Raw genomic sequence first — 18643 nt, 5'->3', positions numbered from 1 at the left:
TCTATGTTTTTGGGAACAATGACAAGGCTACGGCTTTTCCACAGCTACGGATTCTATTGTATTTAACGCCTGCTCTGGTCTGTTTGACTCTAGATCTACATATAAGAACATTTATGATGCTGGAGAGAGAGAGAGAGGGAAATGACACAAGGCTTCTCTGCTATTCTGCATCACTGGACGTTGTGTATTGCTATTGTCTGGTGGAGAATAACCCGGTGCCAGGTCAGCTGACATGTTGCTGCTGTGAGGGAAAACACTTTAATATCATTCTTTATCAACACAACAGCCTCTATGACAATCTTTGAAAAGTAATCATTTGCATTTAGCGTCTCGTACTTGACTCCGGACCAGACCGACGACGGCAGCCGGAGTTAAAACTGTCAGACAACAACACAAAAGATGACAAGTGAGCGACAAGGCCTCGCCCCGCTAAACACAAAACAAGCAATTAACCGAACAATCACCTTATAATCACGAATCGACCGTGAAGCTAGCTGGTTCCTCGCTTTGCCTGGTAGCGATCGTCCCACGCTTTGGCAGTGGAGCGTTTTTGGAGGGAAAACACGGAACATCTGGTGGAGGAGACATGTGCTGGCACGACACGATGGGAGAACAAGTGCCTCAGAGCTTCATTATGTCCCAGCTGTTGGGCTAGCTGTTGCCCTCAGCAAAAAAAAAACAAACAAAAAAAAAAAAAACCTCGGCAGGATGATGTTCCTGGCAAACAAACTGCAGATTATTTGAATCAAGATCCGTTTTTTGTGGTGTTTTTGTTGTGAAACGTCCACACGAGCCGTTAGTGACTGTGTTTAGTTCAGTGTGAGCTGAACTGTGTGATTAAAAGGCTTGAGTAGTCGCACGTATGCAATAGCTGGTGGTTATTGGGCCTATAGAAGGGAGCAGGGGCGTCACACAACATTCTGGGGCCATCTTCTATCCTCCACAAGAGGGTCACGAGGGGGGGCACTGGTGCCAATCCCAGCTGACATATAGGCGAAATGAAGTAGTAGAAGTTTAAGCTGAACCAAAGTGGGAGGACCTTAAGCCCAATTTATACTTCTGCGTAAAGTGCCTAAAGTCCTCTGCGTCGACGCAGAACCTGTCGAAGAGCCTCTGCGTCGTCTCCGACTGCACGGAATATTTAATAAGTGTCCGTCACTCCGTCAAGGGACAACAGAGACGGCAAGAGCTGCGATTGGTCCTCAGGACAGGCCGAGCGAAGCTGCTCTGTGCCGGCTCACAGTGAGCACCGAGCGTCCACAGAGGCGGAGCTGATCCCCGCCGACTTCGTCGCTGCCGAACTATAAATACGTCATATCTTAACACACACAGCACATGTTTAGACTCTAAATGGCCAATTTCTCGCCTCAAATTATCTTAAAACTGCGTTCCGGGACACAGAAAAGTGACAAACGGCCACTGTTTCAACAACAACAGTCTTTCTCCCTCGGACGCCATTGCTCACTGTAGCCAAAAGCACAACAACCTTGGGCAGCGACCCCTACTGATCGGGCGGAAAATTGCAGCGCCTATCCGTCACCACGACGCAGAAGTTTAAAGGCTCGAGCGGTCTACGTGGTGACGCAGACGGATAACGCATTACACAGTCGGAGAAGTATAATGTGGCCTTTAATCAGCGTTACTCGGTCTGGTGATGTCACAGTTCGCAGGGAAGAACCAGGTATTTCTCGGTTCCCTCAAGAATCAAAATTTCCAGTTCCGAACCTGATATTTCGGTCTGAATGGGCCAGTCGGTTCGAATTGGGTTCAGGAACCAGAACCGGTGTTAAAGCCCGACCAGGGGCCACACAGAGACAAACACCATGCGCACTCACACCTAATGTCAATTTAGAGTTTCTCAACTCAATCAATGTATTTAACCAATTTTATTGAAGTGTCTACTTAATTATAAAGGCTTTGACTGTGGTGTAATAATGCCATCAACTGTTTTTTTGGGGGCCCCCCCTCTGAGTTTGAGGCCCCGAGGTACTCGCTGGCTGTCGACTTGACCCTTAATCTTATCAGGTGTGTTTTCATCAGCCTGCTTTTAATTAGGCATAGCTTTGAGCTTTGCGCATTAAAAAAAACATGAATAGAAATACAAAAAAAAAAATCGAAAAACATTTATTAAAATACCGTATGTAAGTTTTTTTACGCTCGACTGAGGTGGAAAAGTCTGCACATCAGTGAAAGGTAAGCGGGGAAAAAGTGCCATGGAAAAAGATTCTGTGATTGCGCTGGAATTATTTCAAAATGCTGGATGTGTTGATGTGTGGGTGAAACAATGTTCCTTGATTTAGTGCAAGAAGCAGGTATTTCTGCAGTTACAAGGCTGTGTCCATTCTGAGAAGCACACACACACACACACACACCCACACACACTGTGTGGAAGAAGTTCACACAGTGAAGTAAATAAAGCAGAGGGCGCTGCACGCTGACCACCAACACAACCGCTCAATTATTTACGTCGGGGACTTAAGTTGAGCTACAGTTCTTGGGTGTCGATTCACACGGTGAAAACAAAACCAGCATCGCTGTCACAGCTGGTAAACACACGACTATTAGCCTCCTTCTTTTACCTCACGGGGCCTCAAAGACAGAGATACCGAGGTCACGGGGTCAAGATTTAAAGCTGAACGTCATCTCCACAGAGCTCCCCCTATAGTCGCGAGGTAAAAATATGTTTTTACAACACCACCGTAAAAACATCCATTCATATTCTACCATTTTATTCTCCCGTCTTCTCTTCTCCTGGTCTACGTGCATTTGGTCCTAATCTCGCAAGACTGCTTTTCCGCAGACAGACAGTAGGGGGAGTGGAGACAAACCCACGATGTCCCCACAACAAAACATCTAACCGTCACAATGACTATGAAGCTGTTAAATTAGGGTAAATATCCTGCATAGTGATGCTTTGCCCGCATCTTTAGTCAGTGATTAAAAAGCTTGGAAATCTTTAACTCTTCAGAGAAGTCCGTTAATATTGACAAAACCTTGTTAAACCCCCAAATAATGTCAACGTGTCTCATCATGGGCCTGCGAATATTTCACCCGTGATTGTGCTGCTGAGCAGCACTGATGGAATTTGTTGTTACTTTATGACCAAGAAAACTCTGTTGGTCATAAAGCAACACCTGGTATGTAGACACCTGGTATTTTCGCCAGCTCTTTTACTTATTATTTACTGTATTATCTGCAGTTACACCTCTCAGCCACCGGAGTGCGCTTGTTAATTTTCCAGCACACAGAAAAAAATTCTCCACAATTCACCAGCCAGCTACGAGAAAACGACGCTTGACTCACGAAAAAAAAGGTCCAGCACACATAGACCATAGACTATTAGGTGTTACGGAAATTACATTACATTACATTATTAGTTAGATTATGCACAAATTAGCTCTCGTCATGAGTTATAATATAAATTCTTAGTCTGTTTTCGATTAAAATGTCATATAAAACATTTGGGAAACTCAGGCATGCATCATAGAATAGATTTCTGTTGATGTTGTTATGCTGCCTGTTTGCAGGACTTTCATCTGAAAATGGCCACCGTCAAGCAATACTATCAGACCTGACTGAGGGACTGTTTGTGTGTATACACCAGCAGCGCAGGGACGGGCGGGAATAAGACACGTTTTGCCTGTCAAACTGCAGAACAACAGGTTGTTTTTTTTGCTAAGTTTTGTAACTTTGCATTAGAGCGGCAACTAACGATTATTTTCATAATCGATTAATCTGTCGATTATTTTCTGGATTAATCGATGGATCGTTTGGTCCAGAAAATGTCAGAAAATTTAAAAAAACGTTGATCAGTGTTTGTCAAAACTGTCAAATTATGATGTTCTCGAATTTCTTATTTTGTTCACAAACCAAAATGATTCAGTTTTAATGATTTCTTTGTTATGTGGAGCAAAGAAACCAAGGAAATCTTCACATTTAAGAAGCTACAACAATCAGAAATCTTGTTTTAATCATGAAAAAAGCTTCAAACCGATTATCGATTATCAAAATATTTGGCGATTAATTTAGTAATCGATTAATAATCGGTTCATCGATTCATCGTTTCAGCTCTACTTCGCGTGGATGCGTCACTTCCTGTGTGCAGCGCATGTCTGTCTCTGGGGGGGGGGGGGGGGGGGGGGGGGGGACATGAAATCTAAACACCACTATACTGAGGAACAGATTATCAGTATCGTTTGAACTCATTTGACAATGGTTTGTTTGTTATTTAAAAGTTGCACACTTGGTTTTAAACGCAGTGTAGAATCCAGATAAGTTCATCGTCTGTGATGTGAACCTGCCTCGTCTCTCATCTCTAACTTTCTCCTACTTTGTTTCCCGTCAGGTGGTGTACAGTCAGCAGCAGCAGGAGCAGCGGCGGTGGTGGTGGTGGTGGTGGTGGTGGTGGTGGTGGAGGTGATCACTTTCTCTCAGGTTGGACAGCTTGTTCAAGTCGAATGCTATTAGTTCTGGGTCAGAGCCTGGGTTTTCTCCACACCCCAACAACACCTTTTCACCAGGCAGGGATTCCAGCCACCATTAATCAGAGTGGTGACAGCCCATGGATGTCAGTAAATATGTTTCCTCACTGTTTCTTTTCCCTGCTGCTTTTTCCTCAGCACCCCTCACCCCTCACTCTCTCTCTCCACTGCTTCTACAATTGTTCTTTCCTTCCGCTCCTCTGAGTTTAACGTTGACCTGTTCTTGCCTTAATCTTATATAACGATTTAACTTTGGAAGCTTAAGTTAAATCGTTGTAGAGCGCTTTGGTTTAGGTGGAAAGGGAAAATGAGAACAAAATATTGACGAAATAATAGAAAGAAAAAAATACTTCTCGGGTCAAAATGAAACTCTTTTGCTTGTTTTGCTCCAACAACAAAATTCAATTATTATTCGACAATCGATTAATCGGTTTGTGTTTTTTTTTAAATAACTAAAACATGTTCTTTGATTTTAAATGTGAATAGTTTTGTTGTTTCTTTGCTCAACGTTACAAAGAAATCCTTAAATTATTTTTGGTTTGTGGACAAAACAAGACATTTGAAAACGTCATAATTTCCATTTTACAACATTTCATGGACCATAAAAATTACAAAAGTATTATTGTATTGTTTTCATTTGCATGTTTACATATTTCAGTTATTTTATTTTGGTGTATTTACTGTGTTGTCCTCATTTCAGCTTGACTTCCTGTTCTGGTTTTTGCTTTCCTGTTTCACAGATAACTACGTAATTCAGCTCACCTGTGTCTTGTTAAACACTCACCTGTTCAGTCGTTTCTCTGACTCAAGTAAAGATGATGAATTTGCGGCTGAATTTCAGCAGAAGAATCCAAAAAAGGCGTCAAATTCAGACATTTTGCACTCGTGTATTTTGTCAATCCTCAACGGCACAGTATAAATACCCATAATCCTTTGTGCACGCATTTAAAAAAACAAAACAAAAAAAAACTTTATTGATAAAATTGAGGGACATTTTTGAGAATTTGCATTTGTGTATTAATTACTTGCCATTCCATTCAAAATCAACATATAAACAATAAAAACATTTATAATACATAAATAATATTTTTTTTACATGTATTTATTAATTTTCAGTAAGTAATTTGAGTGAATACCCAGCTGTAAAATAGATTCAAAAACTTGGTTTGCTCTTTTAGAATGTTCTAGAATAAACAAAGTTAATTTACAACTTACAACCTACAAATTAGTTTTTTGTAGTTTTTGCCATGTTTTCATTAAATATACGCTTTTAAAGTGCAGGTAACTCCCTTTTGATCAGCATCAGAATTCACTGCTAATTATCAACCTACCTTGAACTGACCTATTGTTCCATCATTGATTGAACATTATAAATATTATATAAGGCCATCCAGCCCAGTATGAATTCAAAACATCTGATTTAAGATAAATAAACATTTGTTTGTTTGTTATTTAAAAGTTGCACACAGACTTTCTTTAAAGAACAAACAACACAGTCATGCAGAATTGCCACTGATTTTTTTTAATTTTCTATTACACCAAACAGAAGGAGCTTATGAATGTTGTCAGAACAAAATGTCTCCGCTGTGACAGTTTCCTCTTCGTGGACGTGTGGCCCAGCTGACAGGAGAGGATGAGTGTTGGCTTTCAGAGCGGCTGCTGAAGTGTAATGTGTGTGTTTGTGTGAGACATGCTGGCCCAAGGCCAACAGCAGCCTGTGGGAGAAGAGTCCGTCCATGTTGCTTTTCCAGACGCAGCTGGAACGTTTGTCAGGATCCAGCTGTAACGTTTGTCCAGATCCAGCTGTAACGTTTGTCCAGACGCAGCTGTAACGTTTGTCCAGATCCAGCTGTAACGTTTGTCCAGACGCAGCTGTAATGTTTGTCCAGACGCAGCCGTAACGTTTGTCCAGCCATAGCTGTAATGTTTATCCAGACGCAGCTGTAACGTTTGTCCAGATCCAGCTGTAACGTTTGTCCAGACGCAGCTGTAATGTTTGTCCAGACGCAGCCGTAACGTTTGTCCAGCCATAGCTGTAACGTTTGTCCAGACGCAGCTGTAACGTTTGTCCAGATCCAGCTGTAACGTTTGTCCAGACGCAGCTGTAACGTTTGTCCAGACGCAGCCGTAACGTTTGTCCAGCCATAGCTGTAATGTTTATCCAGACGCAGCTGTAACGTTTGTCCAGATCCAGCTGTAACGTTTGTCCAGACGCAGCTGTAATGTTTGTCCAGACGCAGCCGTAACGTTTGTCCAGCCATAGCTGTAACGTTTGTCCAGACGCAGCTGTAACGTTTGTCCAGATCCAGCTGTAACGTTTGTCCAGACGCAGCTGTAACGTTTGTCCAGACGCAGCCGTAACGTTTGTCCAGCCATAGCTGTAATGTTTATCCAGACGCAGCTGTAATGTTTGTCCAGACGCAGCTGTAACGTTTGTCCAGCCGCAGCTGTAACGTTTGTCAAGATCCAGCTGTAATGTTTATCCAGACGCAGCTGTAACGTTGGTCCAGACGCAGCTGTAACGTTTGTCCGGACGCAGCTGTAACGTTTGTCCAGCCGCAGCTGTAACGTTTGTCCAGACGCAGCTGTAGCGTTTGTCCAGCCGCAGCTGTAACGTTTGTCCAGACGCAGCTGTAACGTTTGTCCAGACGCAGCTGTAACGTTTGTCCAGGCGCAGCTGTAACGTTTGTCCAGCCGCAGCTGTAACGTTTGTCCAGACAGACACAGCTGTAACGTTTGTCAAGATCCAGCTGTAACATTTGTCAAGATCCAGCTGTAACATTTGTCAAGATTCAGCTGTAACATTTGTCCAGCCGCAGCTGTAACGTTTGTCAAGATCCAGCTGTAACGTTTGTCCAGCCGCAGCTGTAACGTTTGTCCAGCCGCAGCTGTAACGTTTGTCCAGACGCAGCTGTAACGTTTATCCAGACGCAGCTGTAACGTTTGTCCAGATCCAGCTGTAACGTTTGTCCAGCCGTAGCTGTAACGTTTGTCCAGACGCAGCTGTAACGTTTGTCCAGCCGTAGCTGTAACGTTTGTCCAGCCGCAGCTGTAACTTTTGTCCAGACGCACCTGTAAAGTTTGTCCAGACGCAGCCGTAACGTTTGTCCAGCCATAGCTGTAATGTTTATCCAGACGCACCTGTAAAGTTTGTCCAGACGCAGCTGTAACGTTTGTCCAGCCATAGCTGTAACGTTTATTCAGACGCAGCTGTAACGTTTGTCCAGACGCAGCCGTAACGTTTGTCCAGCCATAGCTGTAATGTTTGTCCAGACGCAGCTGTAACGTTTGTCCAGCCGTAGCTGTAACGTTTGTCAAGATCCAGCTGTAATGTTTATCAAGACGCAGCTGTAACGTTGGCCAGACGCAGCTGTAACGTTTGTCCAGACGCAGCCGTAACGTTTGTCCAGACGCAGCTGTAACGTTTGTCAAGATCCAGCTGTAACGTTTATCCAGACGCAGCTGTAACGTTTGTCCAGACGCAGCTGTGACGTTTATCCAGACGCAGCTGTGACGTTTGTCCAGACGCAGCTGTGACGTTTGTCCAGACGCAGCTGTGACGTTTGTCCAGACGCAGCTGTGACGTTTGTCCAGACGCAGCTGTAACGTTTGTCCAGATCCAGCTGTAACGTTTGTCCAGACGCAGCTGTAACGTTTGTCCAGACGCAGCTGTAACGTTTGTCCAGATCCAGCTGTAACGTTTGTCCAGCCGTAGCTGTAACGTTTGTCCAGACGCAGCTGTAACGTTTGTCCAGCCGTAGCTGTAACGTTTGTCCAGACGCAGCTGTAACGTTTGTCCAGACGCAGCTGTAACGTAGCCACCCGTAGCTGCTCATTCACGTTAGCGAAAAAGCAATAATCTCAGCTTTTTCCCCCCTCACCTAGCAACCGGTGGCAGACATTCCTCAGAAAAATAGCTCAGACCACAGCCAGAGAATAATGGTGCATTCCAGTTGGAGTCTGAACACACCCCAAAGCAAAGTTGTCCAACAATGAAAGTGTCATGGGATACTGCCACCACTATTTTTTACTGTTAAATGCACATCTGTCATATTTGTTTCACAGTAAATCAGTTGTACACATCACACCGTTCAATTACTATCAGTTATAATTGATAATACTTTTGTTGTTGCAGTTTCTGTGTTCAATACGGCATCATTTTATCAACTGGTTTAAACACCAGTTGATAAAATCAACGCTCCAATTAAACACTTAATTGCACTTCTGTCTTACTTTCTTCAAACAAAGTCAGTCTTACACATACTGTTCCATTTTTTTTTTTTTTTTTAAATCCGTGAACATGTTGCTAAACTGTTTAGCGTGTGCAAAACACCACGTCAAGTGTTGCTAGCCATCGATATTGCTAACAATGGCTAACAACGGCTACATCCGTTTTCCGGTCAACTCGCTCTCCTTGGTTATTATTGTGGTGTTCGGTCAAAAAATATCTAACATGTTTAATACTTGTTAATGTGTCCAAAAACCGGATAATTTGGCTTGATAATCCTTTCAAATTAGCCTAAAACCCACGATTGTCAGAAGGGCCAGATCTGGACCAACATCTGGCCAATTATCCTCTCGCGTGGACACTTGAAGAACACTGAAAATAAACTGTTCTGTCCGTCACCAGAAGAAAGAGAAGAAGAAGGTGACAAAAAAAAAGAGGGAGGATAAAGAGAGACAGAGTGAAGGAGAAAATTCCCGGGCACAAACGGTGACCTTTGCAAAGATGGATTTGTTTACCAACACGTGCTTCCTGTCGTCTGCTCCACAGTGACCTTCGCGTGGAGACGCCGTCGACGCCGCTCATCTGTCCGTGTTTACGTCCACGTGTGACAACACTAAGTCGTGTCAATTCAACGCTCACAAGCGCGTTCCATCACTATTAGCTGTAATCGCGTGGACTCAAAGCTGTTGATAATTCTTCTCCGTCACTGACGAGTGATAAATGAGGGGAAACACTATTGTTATTGTCAATATTTGTGCAGTCACTGAATCTTTATCCTGATAGTATATTCTATTATGCAGAGACTGTATATATTATCATTAATGTTGTCCCGTGAAATAGTGTGTTATTAATGCTCATATATGAATTCACCATGCTTTGATTTGCATCACAACAATCAGATATAATGTAAGTCACACTTTTAACAGGAAATACACATGTTCAGGCTAATTAAAAGGACATTAAATAAAGTAATTATATTAAATGTGGGCTGATGAGTCAGCATGAGGTGGCCGTACCTAATGTTTATGTGCATTTATCAAATATCCTCATCTGTCCTGCTTTGCTGCACAAACCCAACAGTAAACAAAGTTTGTTTCAAGCCACATAGAGTCGTGATGAAATGATCGGATGGGCAAATATAAAAGGATGTCTATTTATTCTCTGTTTTTGGTTATAAAGGGTAGACATAATATACGCTTGTGCTTCATCGTTTACCTTTCAATGCCATAAAAAAAAATATTTTTGTTTTTCTTTTGTCTCCTGTTTTATTGTCAGTTTAATGCTTTTGACTCGTTGTAAATTCCTCGCGGACTGAAATGAGCTGAACTGAACATAAACAAGTAACGGCGCGGGTCAAATAAATAACACTTTCGCGCAAGTGAAATTCCCTAATTATATTTAATGTCCCTCAACATTGAGCATCATCATTAAAATCTGTCATTTACTTTTTGGTCATGTACGTGTAAATAAAACCGTAAAGCTGAACACACACAAAAATAAAGTTCAACACAGTTTTTGTTCTATTTTTCCTGCCTAAATTATACATATAGTCATTTTAACTGCGTATTTATTATCCAAGTGTGTTGAATAACTTATGTAACCTTCCGTTATCTTTAAAACTCCAAAGTTGTGTTTGTCTGTTGTGGGCCGCCATACATCCTGAAATAAATATATATATATATACATATATATGTATATATATATATACATATATGTATATTTAAAAAATTCTAATTCTGTAGTTATAATAAAACAACAACATCATATAATCAGGTGAATGAGCACTTCATAATTATTTTATATTACATTTCTGCCAAATTGAAATGATTTCACTTAAACCTTTACATCAGAAATAACTGTTGTTTTTATAAAACAGTAAATTTGAAAGTTCATGGATTAAACACACAATAATATTTATGTTTTGGCATTAAAAATATCATTTTCAGTTAAAGAGCTTCTACATCCTGGTGCATCGACCATTACAGAAACATGAGAGTCGAGTTGTTTTTCCTGTACTCCTTGTTACCAGCAGGTGGCAGCATTGAGCTGAAACAAACTGATAACAGTGACTTTTCCCTGAGGAGGAGCATTTCATTAAATAATACAGTATTTCTGTTTAAGAATAAGTTTAAAACGTTTCATTGAGAAACCACCACCTCATAGTAGTAATACAAAGTAATATAAATGTAACTTTCCATTACTTCTTTAACCATAAAGGGTTGTAACAAACGTGGCCTTGTATTAATCTCCACTTTAAACTTTAATTATAAAAGAAGAAAATACAAAATCAGACATTGCATTTGCTCTAAACTCTTACAAGTGTTTAATTAACATTGTCATTCAGTTTAGGTGTGTTGAGCGCCCTCTTGTGGTTATTTCTGTATCAGCAGCCTCACCAATTTTGCTGCTTATCATTTTCTCTTTGCCAAATCATTATATTTTTCTTTTACATGAGAACATATTTAAACACATTGAGCTTGTGAAGACTGTATTTTATTTAGTTGTTTTTACAGTATTTGTTCTTCTAGATATATCCTGGAGTTTGACAGAAACACAGACAACTTAATTTTTACACTTTTTTTTTTTTTAGATTTTGTTTTAGTTTCACATAAAGAGACAACGTCACGAGACAGTAACGCTGCAAAAAAACAGACTGATTAAAGAAGTTAAAGTCTTCATTGGTGATATGTTAAATTCTCTGTTACGTTTGACACTGGAACATCGGATAAGAACAGAACATGTGTCATGACATAACGATATTGTCAAAGGTCATACTAGTTGTGAGTTATTTGGCAATAAAAAAAAATGAAAAAAAAATTCAGCTATTTGTCTTTTAAGGTCTTGAATTTTCATTGCTAAAATAATTAAATAACAACCCGATTCAATAATCTTATTAACAGATGATGTAAATTATTGTTAGTTGCAGTCCTTGTATTTAGAAGTGTTTTAAAATTGTGAATGATTTTTATTTGACATGTAAATCAGGGATATTGACCTTAAGTGAAGAAAAAAGTATATAAACTCAACCAAACTAAACTCAAACTTTAATTTAACATAATTTCAAAACAAAGCATTTAACAAAATAAACATAATTATGATGCTAAATTATTCCATAACTCTTTATAACTTTAACTGCATTAACTACATAAAAAGAGTTCTTCATTGAGCTTTGATTTATTAATTTGTGTGTGCACAAACACAATTAAATATTTATGATTTCCACGTGTTTGACTCTGCAGCAAAGCAAACCGCAGCGTTAATTATTAAAATCGTGTGAATGTGTGTGTGTGTGTGTGATGATGCTCGGGGAGCACACACACACACACACACACACACACACACACACACACACACACACACACACACACACACACACACTGTGGTTATGTAAGCTGGTGTATCTCTGCATGTCATCACACAACAGAGGCGCTCAGCCGTTCAGTCATCGGCGAGGAAAAATGTGAGGAAAAAGTCACCGTCTCTCTTCGACAAAAGACTTTCTCATGCACCGGAACCACTTGTCGACGCAGTGAAGTGGTTTCTGTGAAGAGGCTCTTCTTTTAAAAATAAATAAATAAATAAATAAATAAAAAAATCAGAACAAAAGTGTGTGAAAGGTGTGGGTTTGAATTACCAAGAAACAAGAGCACGTCTGCTCTGGGCCTGTAATTATGTCTGTCTGCGTCTGACATCACTGACAACATTATTTGCCACACACACTCTCTAAAGGTGACATAGAGTGGTCCTGTTGCACATATATGTTAGTTATGGAGGTCTACTTACATACATTAACTTGTTTTTATGGTCAAAAACCTCCTAGTTGCTGTAAACGAGCCGATAGAAATCTCTCTTTTCTGACGGTGTTTTTCTGCTGCGAGATTTCAGAGTGAACTTTCACCCCCAGAAGACAGAGTCTTGTGATTGGCCAGTACTATCCAGCACACACCCGCTCTCAGAAGCACAGCGCCCCCCTCTGGAACGGCGGATGCACTGCTCCTCATTATCAAAACATTGTTTTAACAGTGTTTAAAAATAGCTTCGTCACGACTCCCCGCCGCAGTCACTTTGACGACCTTTGACCCGGAGTCAGACCCAGAGTCAGAAGACACTGTCGCTCGTGAAACACCTCCACAACGGACGTTATTCTTCTTCTGCGGTTCAATGTACGCAACCGGATGTACCCGGACTAGTGCCCGGAGCAGGACGATCGGTTGTTCAGGAGAATCGCTGCTTACGTAACTATTACGGGATTTTCAGTGATCTCGTTGAGCCCCGAGATTACAATAAAACACAGCGTTCTCAGCAATGGCTGAACTGTTTGTTTCGAACCTTCAGGGCTTCATAAACAAGGTAATGACGCAGATACACACCAAAAAAACAGCGTTAATAGGAACTTCCGGTCTAGTTCCGCTTTAAAACCTTTTTATACCAGAAAATATTGAGCTCTTGAAATATAACACATTTATCACCAATGTTAAAATAAAGTTAGGCCGAGCAAAGCCGTTTCACAGGAGGCAGATTTATTCCTCATAAGATCATTTACTCTCTCATCCTCCTCCTCTTCCTCACACATACTTCACACACTGGTGTAGTGGAACTAGAACATTTGGTGGCATATCCGTGGAGTAACATTTGGGTGGATTGAACCTTTAAAACTTGAAGTATTTAGACAATGCAGTATTTTTGTGGAATCAACCGACTCTTATACTTGTACAAGCCCCTCCCCCTTTTCCAAACACCTGATTCTAAGAGTCAAAAACTGGTGAAAAACAGAAAAAGCAACAGTTTTTGTTCTATTTTTCCTGCCTAAATTATAAATATAGTCATTTTAACTGCGTATTTATTATTAAAGTTGTCGCATTTCAAGAACGGTTGATGATACAGATAACATTTTTTGGTATGTGAGCATCAGGAGGCTTTCAGGAGCTCCCACATTTAGATCTGTGACAAACGGGTGTGAATTGACAGAAAAATTACAGTTTTAAAATCACCCTCGTCTTTAAAAAAGTAGATAAATAAAAATAAAAACTCCAGAGCTGAGTTTTAACATGGGAGTCAATGGGAGCTTTGACCAGAACTCTCTGCCCTTTAAGGTGATTTTAAGAAAAACTGTAAGTCATATGAGAATGAAAACAAACACACAGGGTTAGACAACAACCATAACAACATCTTCATGTAAACGTCGTCTGTGTAGGTTGGAAATTGTGCGCAGAAGAAGAGTTTGATTCGATTATTTTCATAAACCTCAGCTCAAGTGTGGCCACTCTAGCAGCGCAATAAACACTCATTATAAAATCTTAAAAACGTCCCAAAAATTAAACTGTGACTGATTAAAAAACCGTAACAGTTATCAAAACTCTGATTGAGGTGAAAAATGTCTCAGGTCTTGTGAAACTGTTTAAAGTTTCAACCACGTCTCTATGTTAGAGTATGACGACTCTGTGAGGCTCCAAATTGCGCTGGGTTTAATTGGAGTTTTTTTTGCGATTTTAGTCGCCATGGTTACTCAAAATGGCTAGAAAAACCCTATAGCTGAAAGGTGGAATCGAATCTAACGACTGACGAGATAACGGTAATCCAACGTCGACGCCGCAATCACCACGAGATATATATTTTATTAATTGACCAACAATAATAAACAAAAAAATATACAAAGCATCACATCAACTTTTTTATCGGGTATATTTTTATACAAGACGACACCAATTCAAAGCAAAAAAAAAAAAAAAAAGACTACTAAAGATTACAGTGAGAATTTTAGACAAAAGGAGGGAAAAATACACAAGCACTATAAGTTGAATAAAAAAATAAAAGAAAATAAAAATCCCTAGAGGGTAAATTACATTGACTATGGGGTTTTTTAAGAGCCCATTAGGACCAGGACTGCTGTGTTCAAGGACACTAAAAAGCTCCACAAAGAGCCGTCTTGTCTCAGATCGGTAGATGCTACTGTTTCTGAAACAATCCCACATTACAACAGTTATGAGTCTCCTCCATCATCATCATCATCATCATCATCATCATCATCATCTGCCAGCTTTAACAAGAAGAAGAAGAAGAAGAAGTAAAACAATCTCATGGTTTTCTTTTTGAGGATTTAGCACCACTGGGCTGGTATCGACATCAAAAAGACCAGGTTCATGTAAATAAGTACTATAAAAAAATATTGTCCGTGTTCACACCCACTGTGTCTTTGTGTGTGTGTTCTTTATAGAACCAGAAGGAAGTAGATCCACTTCCAGGAAGCGGCTGCTGCGCTTTATTTCTTTGTTAATTTGAAGCTTATTTCTTTGTTCTTTCTGCTTCCACAACCATTAACAATATAAAGGTCAAAGGTGACGTCATAACTCATGTATGTAACTACATGTAAATAGTCGTAAATAGGGTCAATCAGGTTTGATGTTATTTACACACGTCTCTCTCTCTGTGTGTGTGTATATATATATATATATATATATTTATACATTTCCCTTTGTAAAAAAGCTGTGTTAAAGCTTAATTCTGTCACGTCATGCAAAAAAACACTTGAACTCATGAACACATTATAATCTTAATGTGCTACAAAAATGAAATAAAAACAACTGACTTTAAAGTCTAAAGAATCATGCATCTTGTTTCTGTGTATAAATCTGTTGTTGTTTTTTTGTTTATGTATATATTTATATATACGATCCTGAGTTTACAAAAAAACATTACTGATGCTTAAAAAGGAAAAACCAATGTCACGGTTTGACGACGGGTAAATGAGAAATGCACCTGAAATCTTTCTGTACTCCTGTTACACACACACACACACACACACACACACACACACACACACAAGCACTGAAATGACACGATGTGTGTTTGGTTGGAGACGACAGGACGGTACAGGTGTGTGAGATGTTTTCAAGTCGAATAAAAAAACTAAAATATCTGTTATTGTAGGTACAAAGTGACTATACGACACAATGCTGCAAACACACGTTTGGAAAATTCCTGAAATTGATGCACACGTCATTTCACGCATTCCTCTCAAAACACTGTTTTAGCTTTTCATTAAAGGACCAGTGTGCAGGAAAAGCACCCAATTGAAGTGTGTAAATGCATTTTTCCATTATACAGTTCTCAACTCCAGTCCAGTTTTTTTTTTTTTTTGCTTTTCCATCAGTGATAGTACCTGGTACCCAGTGTTACCCAGTGTTACCCAGCAAGCCGAGCCAAAATGTGATGTCGACAGACTGTCGTCCACTGATTCATGAGCGCCATGTCCGTTGCAAGAATCAAGCCGAACAATAGCGAACTCTAGATCGGTTATAAAGACTTCCTGAATACTGAAAACGTGCGTTAATCTCCAACGTTTAGCAAGGAAGTGTCTAAAATCTCAATATTTACCATTGGAGTCATGGTGTTTTTATACCAACAGCACTGCTGAACGCCGGCGATCGAATCACAACCGGTTCAGCTGTTTTTCCGTTCAGCGACTGTGTCAGAGACGGATGAGTATTCAGTGCAACTGCTTTGCTCGTTACGGCCACATTATAGTTCTCCGACTGCGTAATGCGTTATCCGTCTGCGTCACCACGTAGACCACTCGAGCCTTTATACTTCTGCGTCGTGGTGACGGACAGGCGCTGCAATTTCCCGCCCGATCAGTAGGGGTCGCTGCGCAAGGTTGTTGTGCTTTTGGCTACAGTGAGCAATGGCGTCCGAGGGAGAAAGACTGTTGTTGTTGAAACAGTGGCCGTTTGTCACTTTTCTGTGTCACGGAACGCAGTTTTAAGATCATTTGAGGCGAGAAATTGGCCATTTAGAGTCTAAACATGTGCTGTGTGTGTTAAGATATGACGTATTTATAGTTCGGCAGCGACGAAGACGGCGGTGTTCAGCTCCGCCCTCTGTGGACGCTCGGTGCTCACTGTGAGCCGGCACAGAGCAGCTTCGCTCGGCCTGTCCTGAGGACCAATCGCAGCTCTTGCCGTCTCCGTTGTCCCTTGACGGAGTGACGGACACTTAAAAAATATTCCGTGCATCCGGAGACGACGCAGAGACTCTACAACAGGTTCTGCGTCGACGCAGAGGACTCTGCGTAGCCTACGCAGAGCACTTTACGCAGGAGTATAAATTGGGCTTTACTTGATGGCGCCACGTACAAAATGATGTCACGACAAGACATGTCTGATACCAAACGGAGTAGAGTAGAGTTGAGTAGTGCTAGAACTGTATCATGTAAAAGCGCCATTAAAAGAAACAATGAGGGTTTTCAAATGTGGACTTAAATGTGTCCATTCTGAGCTACCGTACAAAACACGGTAAACTCTGTAGAAGAGAGTTTTTTTTCCAAGTGATAATAGACTTCGAAAAACAGTTTTTTTCTACTTTGTTTCCCACACACTGGACCTTTAAATGTGCTTTTGTCCACGTTGCCTTACAATGTTGCATTGCATTTTTACAAAAGTGACATGTGAGGAGTATCATCGTCTTCAAATACTTTGAGATCGGAGCGGTAATCTGTCTATCTACCGTGTCAGAACAATCCGTGAATGCTTGTATGGCTATCGCTGAGGGACAGAGTTTAAAGGTTCAGTGCGTAAACAGTGTGTTGAGGCGGAAATTGAAGATACTATCCGTAAAGTGTAAAGTCGTTTCAAAATTAAAAAGAACGGTTTGGTTTACGGAGGCCATTTTGTGCTTTCTACATTTTTTTTTTTTTTAAAACACAAACCCAAAACGTAATTTCTGGTACGCGAAGGCCACCGTAGTTTCCTGGCACACTTGAGAAAGAGCAGAGAGACTGAAGCTTCTCACACACTGAACCTGAAACTGCGTCATCACTTTATATTCCTTCACACAGTGTTTAAAAATGATGCTCAACCTTTTTTCTTTTCTCCTCCTCCCATCATCTTCATACTCTACTGTATTCCAAATGCCCAGATACAAAGTCAAGTGAAATGCATTAAACACGATCTTACACGTGCTTCACAATGTTATTATGCTTAAAAACAAAAAAACATTTTTTTCTTTTTTTTTTTTTATAAATCCACTGTTCACTTAAACATCTGTACAAAAGAGAGAGAATAAAAAGTATGAAAATGAGAATATCTTAATTGAAAACTTCCTCCTATAGTTACAGCCTTTTCTGGCACAAAGCTGCTGCTTAATAAAAACATTTTCCAACAAAACAAAACAATTCTGGACAAAAACGTGACGATCATACTTACATGGTACTGCTTTAATGCACTTGTCCCCTTGTGCCACAAACATGAATGTCAAAAGTGCTACTGACAGCTGGAGGGGAGGAAGGAGCCAGTGACAGAACGAGGAGGATCCACATCTTTCTGTACTGAAGCCATTCTTTTTTTGTTTTTTTGTTTTTCTGCATGTGTGCGTGTGTGTTTCTAGTCACTGACATTTTACACGTGTGCAGGAAGTGGCCGCGTGGGAGGTTCTTCCCCCTAGGAGACGCTGGAGCAGCGGATGCTGGGGGAGCCCATTTGCGTGAGCACCTTGTCCAGCCACTGCAGGGGGCCGTTCAGGTGGAGCTCTATCCAGCAGGGGGTGCTGGTCACCGTCTGTCGCCTGGGACACAGAACAGAAACAGATGTTATAGGAGCACAAAGGAAGCTGTTGAGAGGGACAGTGTCAGGGGGGGAGGGGGGGGAGGGGGGTGAGTTCACCTCCAAAGTCAAGTTTCAGCAAAGAATCTGATTCAAAACACTACTGGAACCTTTTATAACACAAAGAAAAAATGATTTTAACCCTCACAGAGGAGGTCAAAAGTGGTCTATGGTTGGAATGTTGGTTATGACCCATGCATAAATTGAATATACTATCCATAGTAGGCTTCTTTTACGTGAGTGATTACTTTTAAATAAATACAAATGATTAATGTATACTTGCTTTACAGAGGCGTCATGTTTGTGCAGTCGCCTGAAAGTGTGCTTTTGCCATCTGA

General features: G+C 40.7%; 1 protein-coding gene across 1 annotated transcript in view; it reads right to left on the bottom strand.

Annotated features, from left to right (window-relative positions):
• Window positions 1-16797: 16797 nt before the first annotated feature.
• LOC310936989 (mothers against decapentaplegic homolog 3) overlaps window positions 16798-18643 on the bottom strand; it is a 35893-nt gene continuing 34047 nt past the window's right edge. The window contains exon 8 of the mRNA XM_083901168.1: window positions 16798-18267. Coding sequence (XP_083757294.1) covers window positions 18144-18267 — 124 coding nt within the window. The 3' untranslated portion in view covers window positions 16798-18143. The remainder of the gene's footprint in view (window positions 18268-18643) is intronic.

This window comes from Microchirus variegatus (assembly GCF_963457635.1).
Source record: "Microchirus variegatus genome assembly, chromosome: 14".
NCBI classification, from domain to species: Eukaryota; Metazoa; Chordata; class Actinopteri; order Pleuronectiformes; family Soleidae; genus Microchirus; species Microchirus variegatus.
Note: the sequence above shows the minus strand (reverse complement) of the source record. Positions and strands in the feature narration are given on the sequence as shown.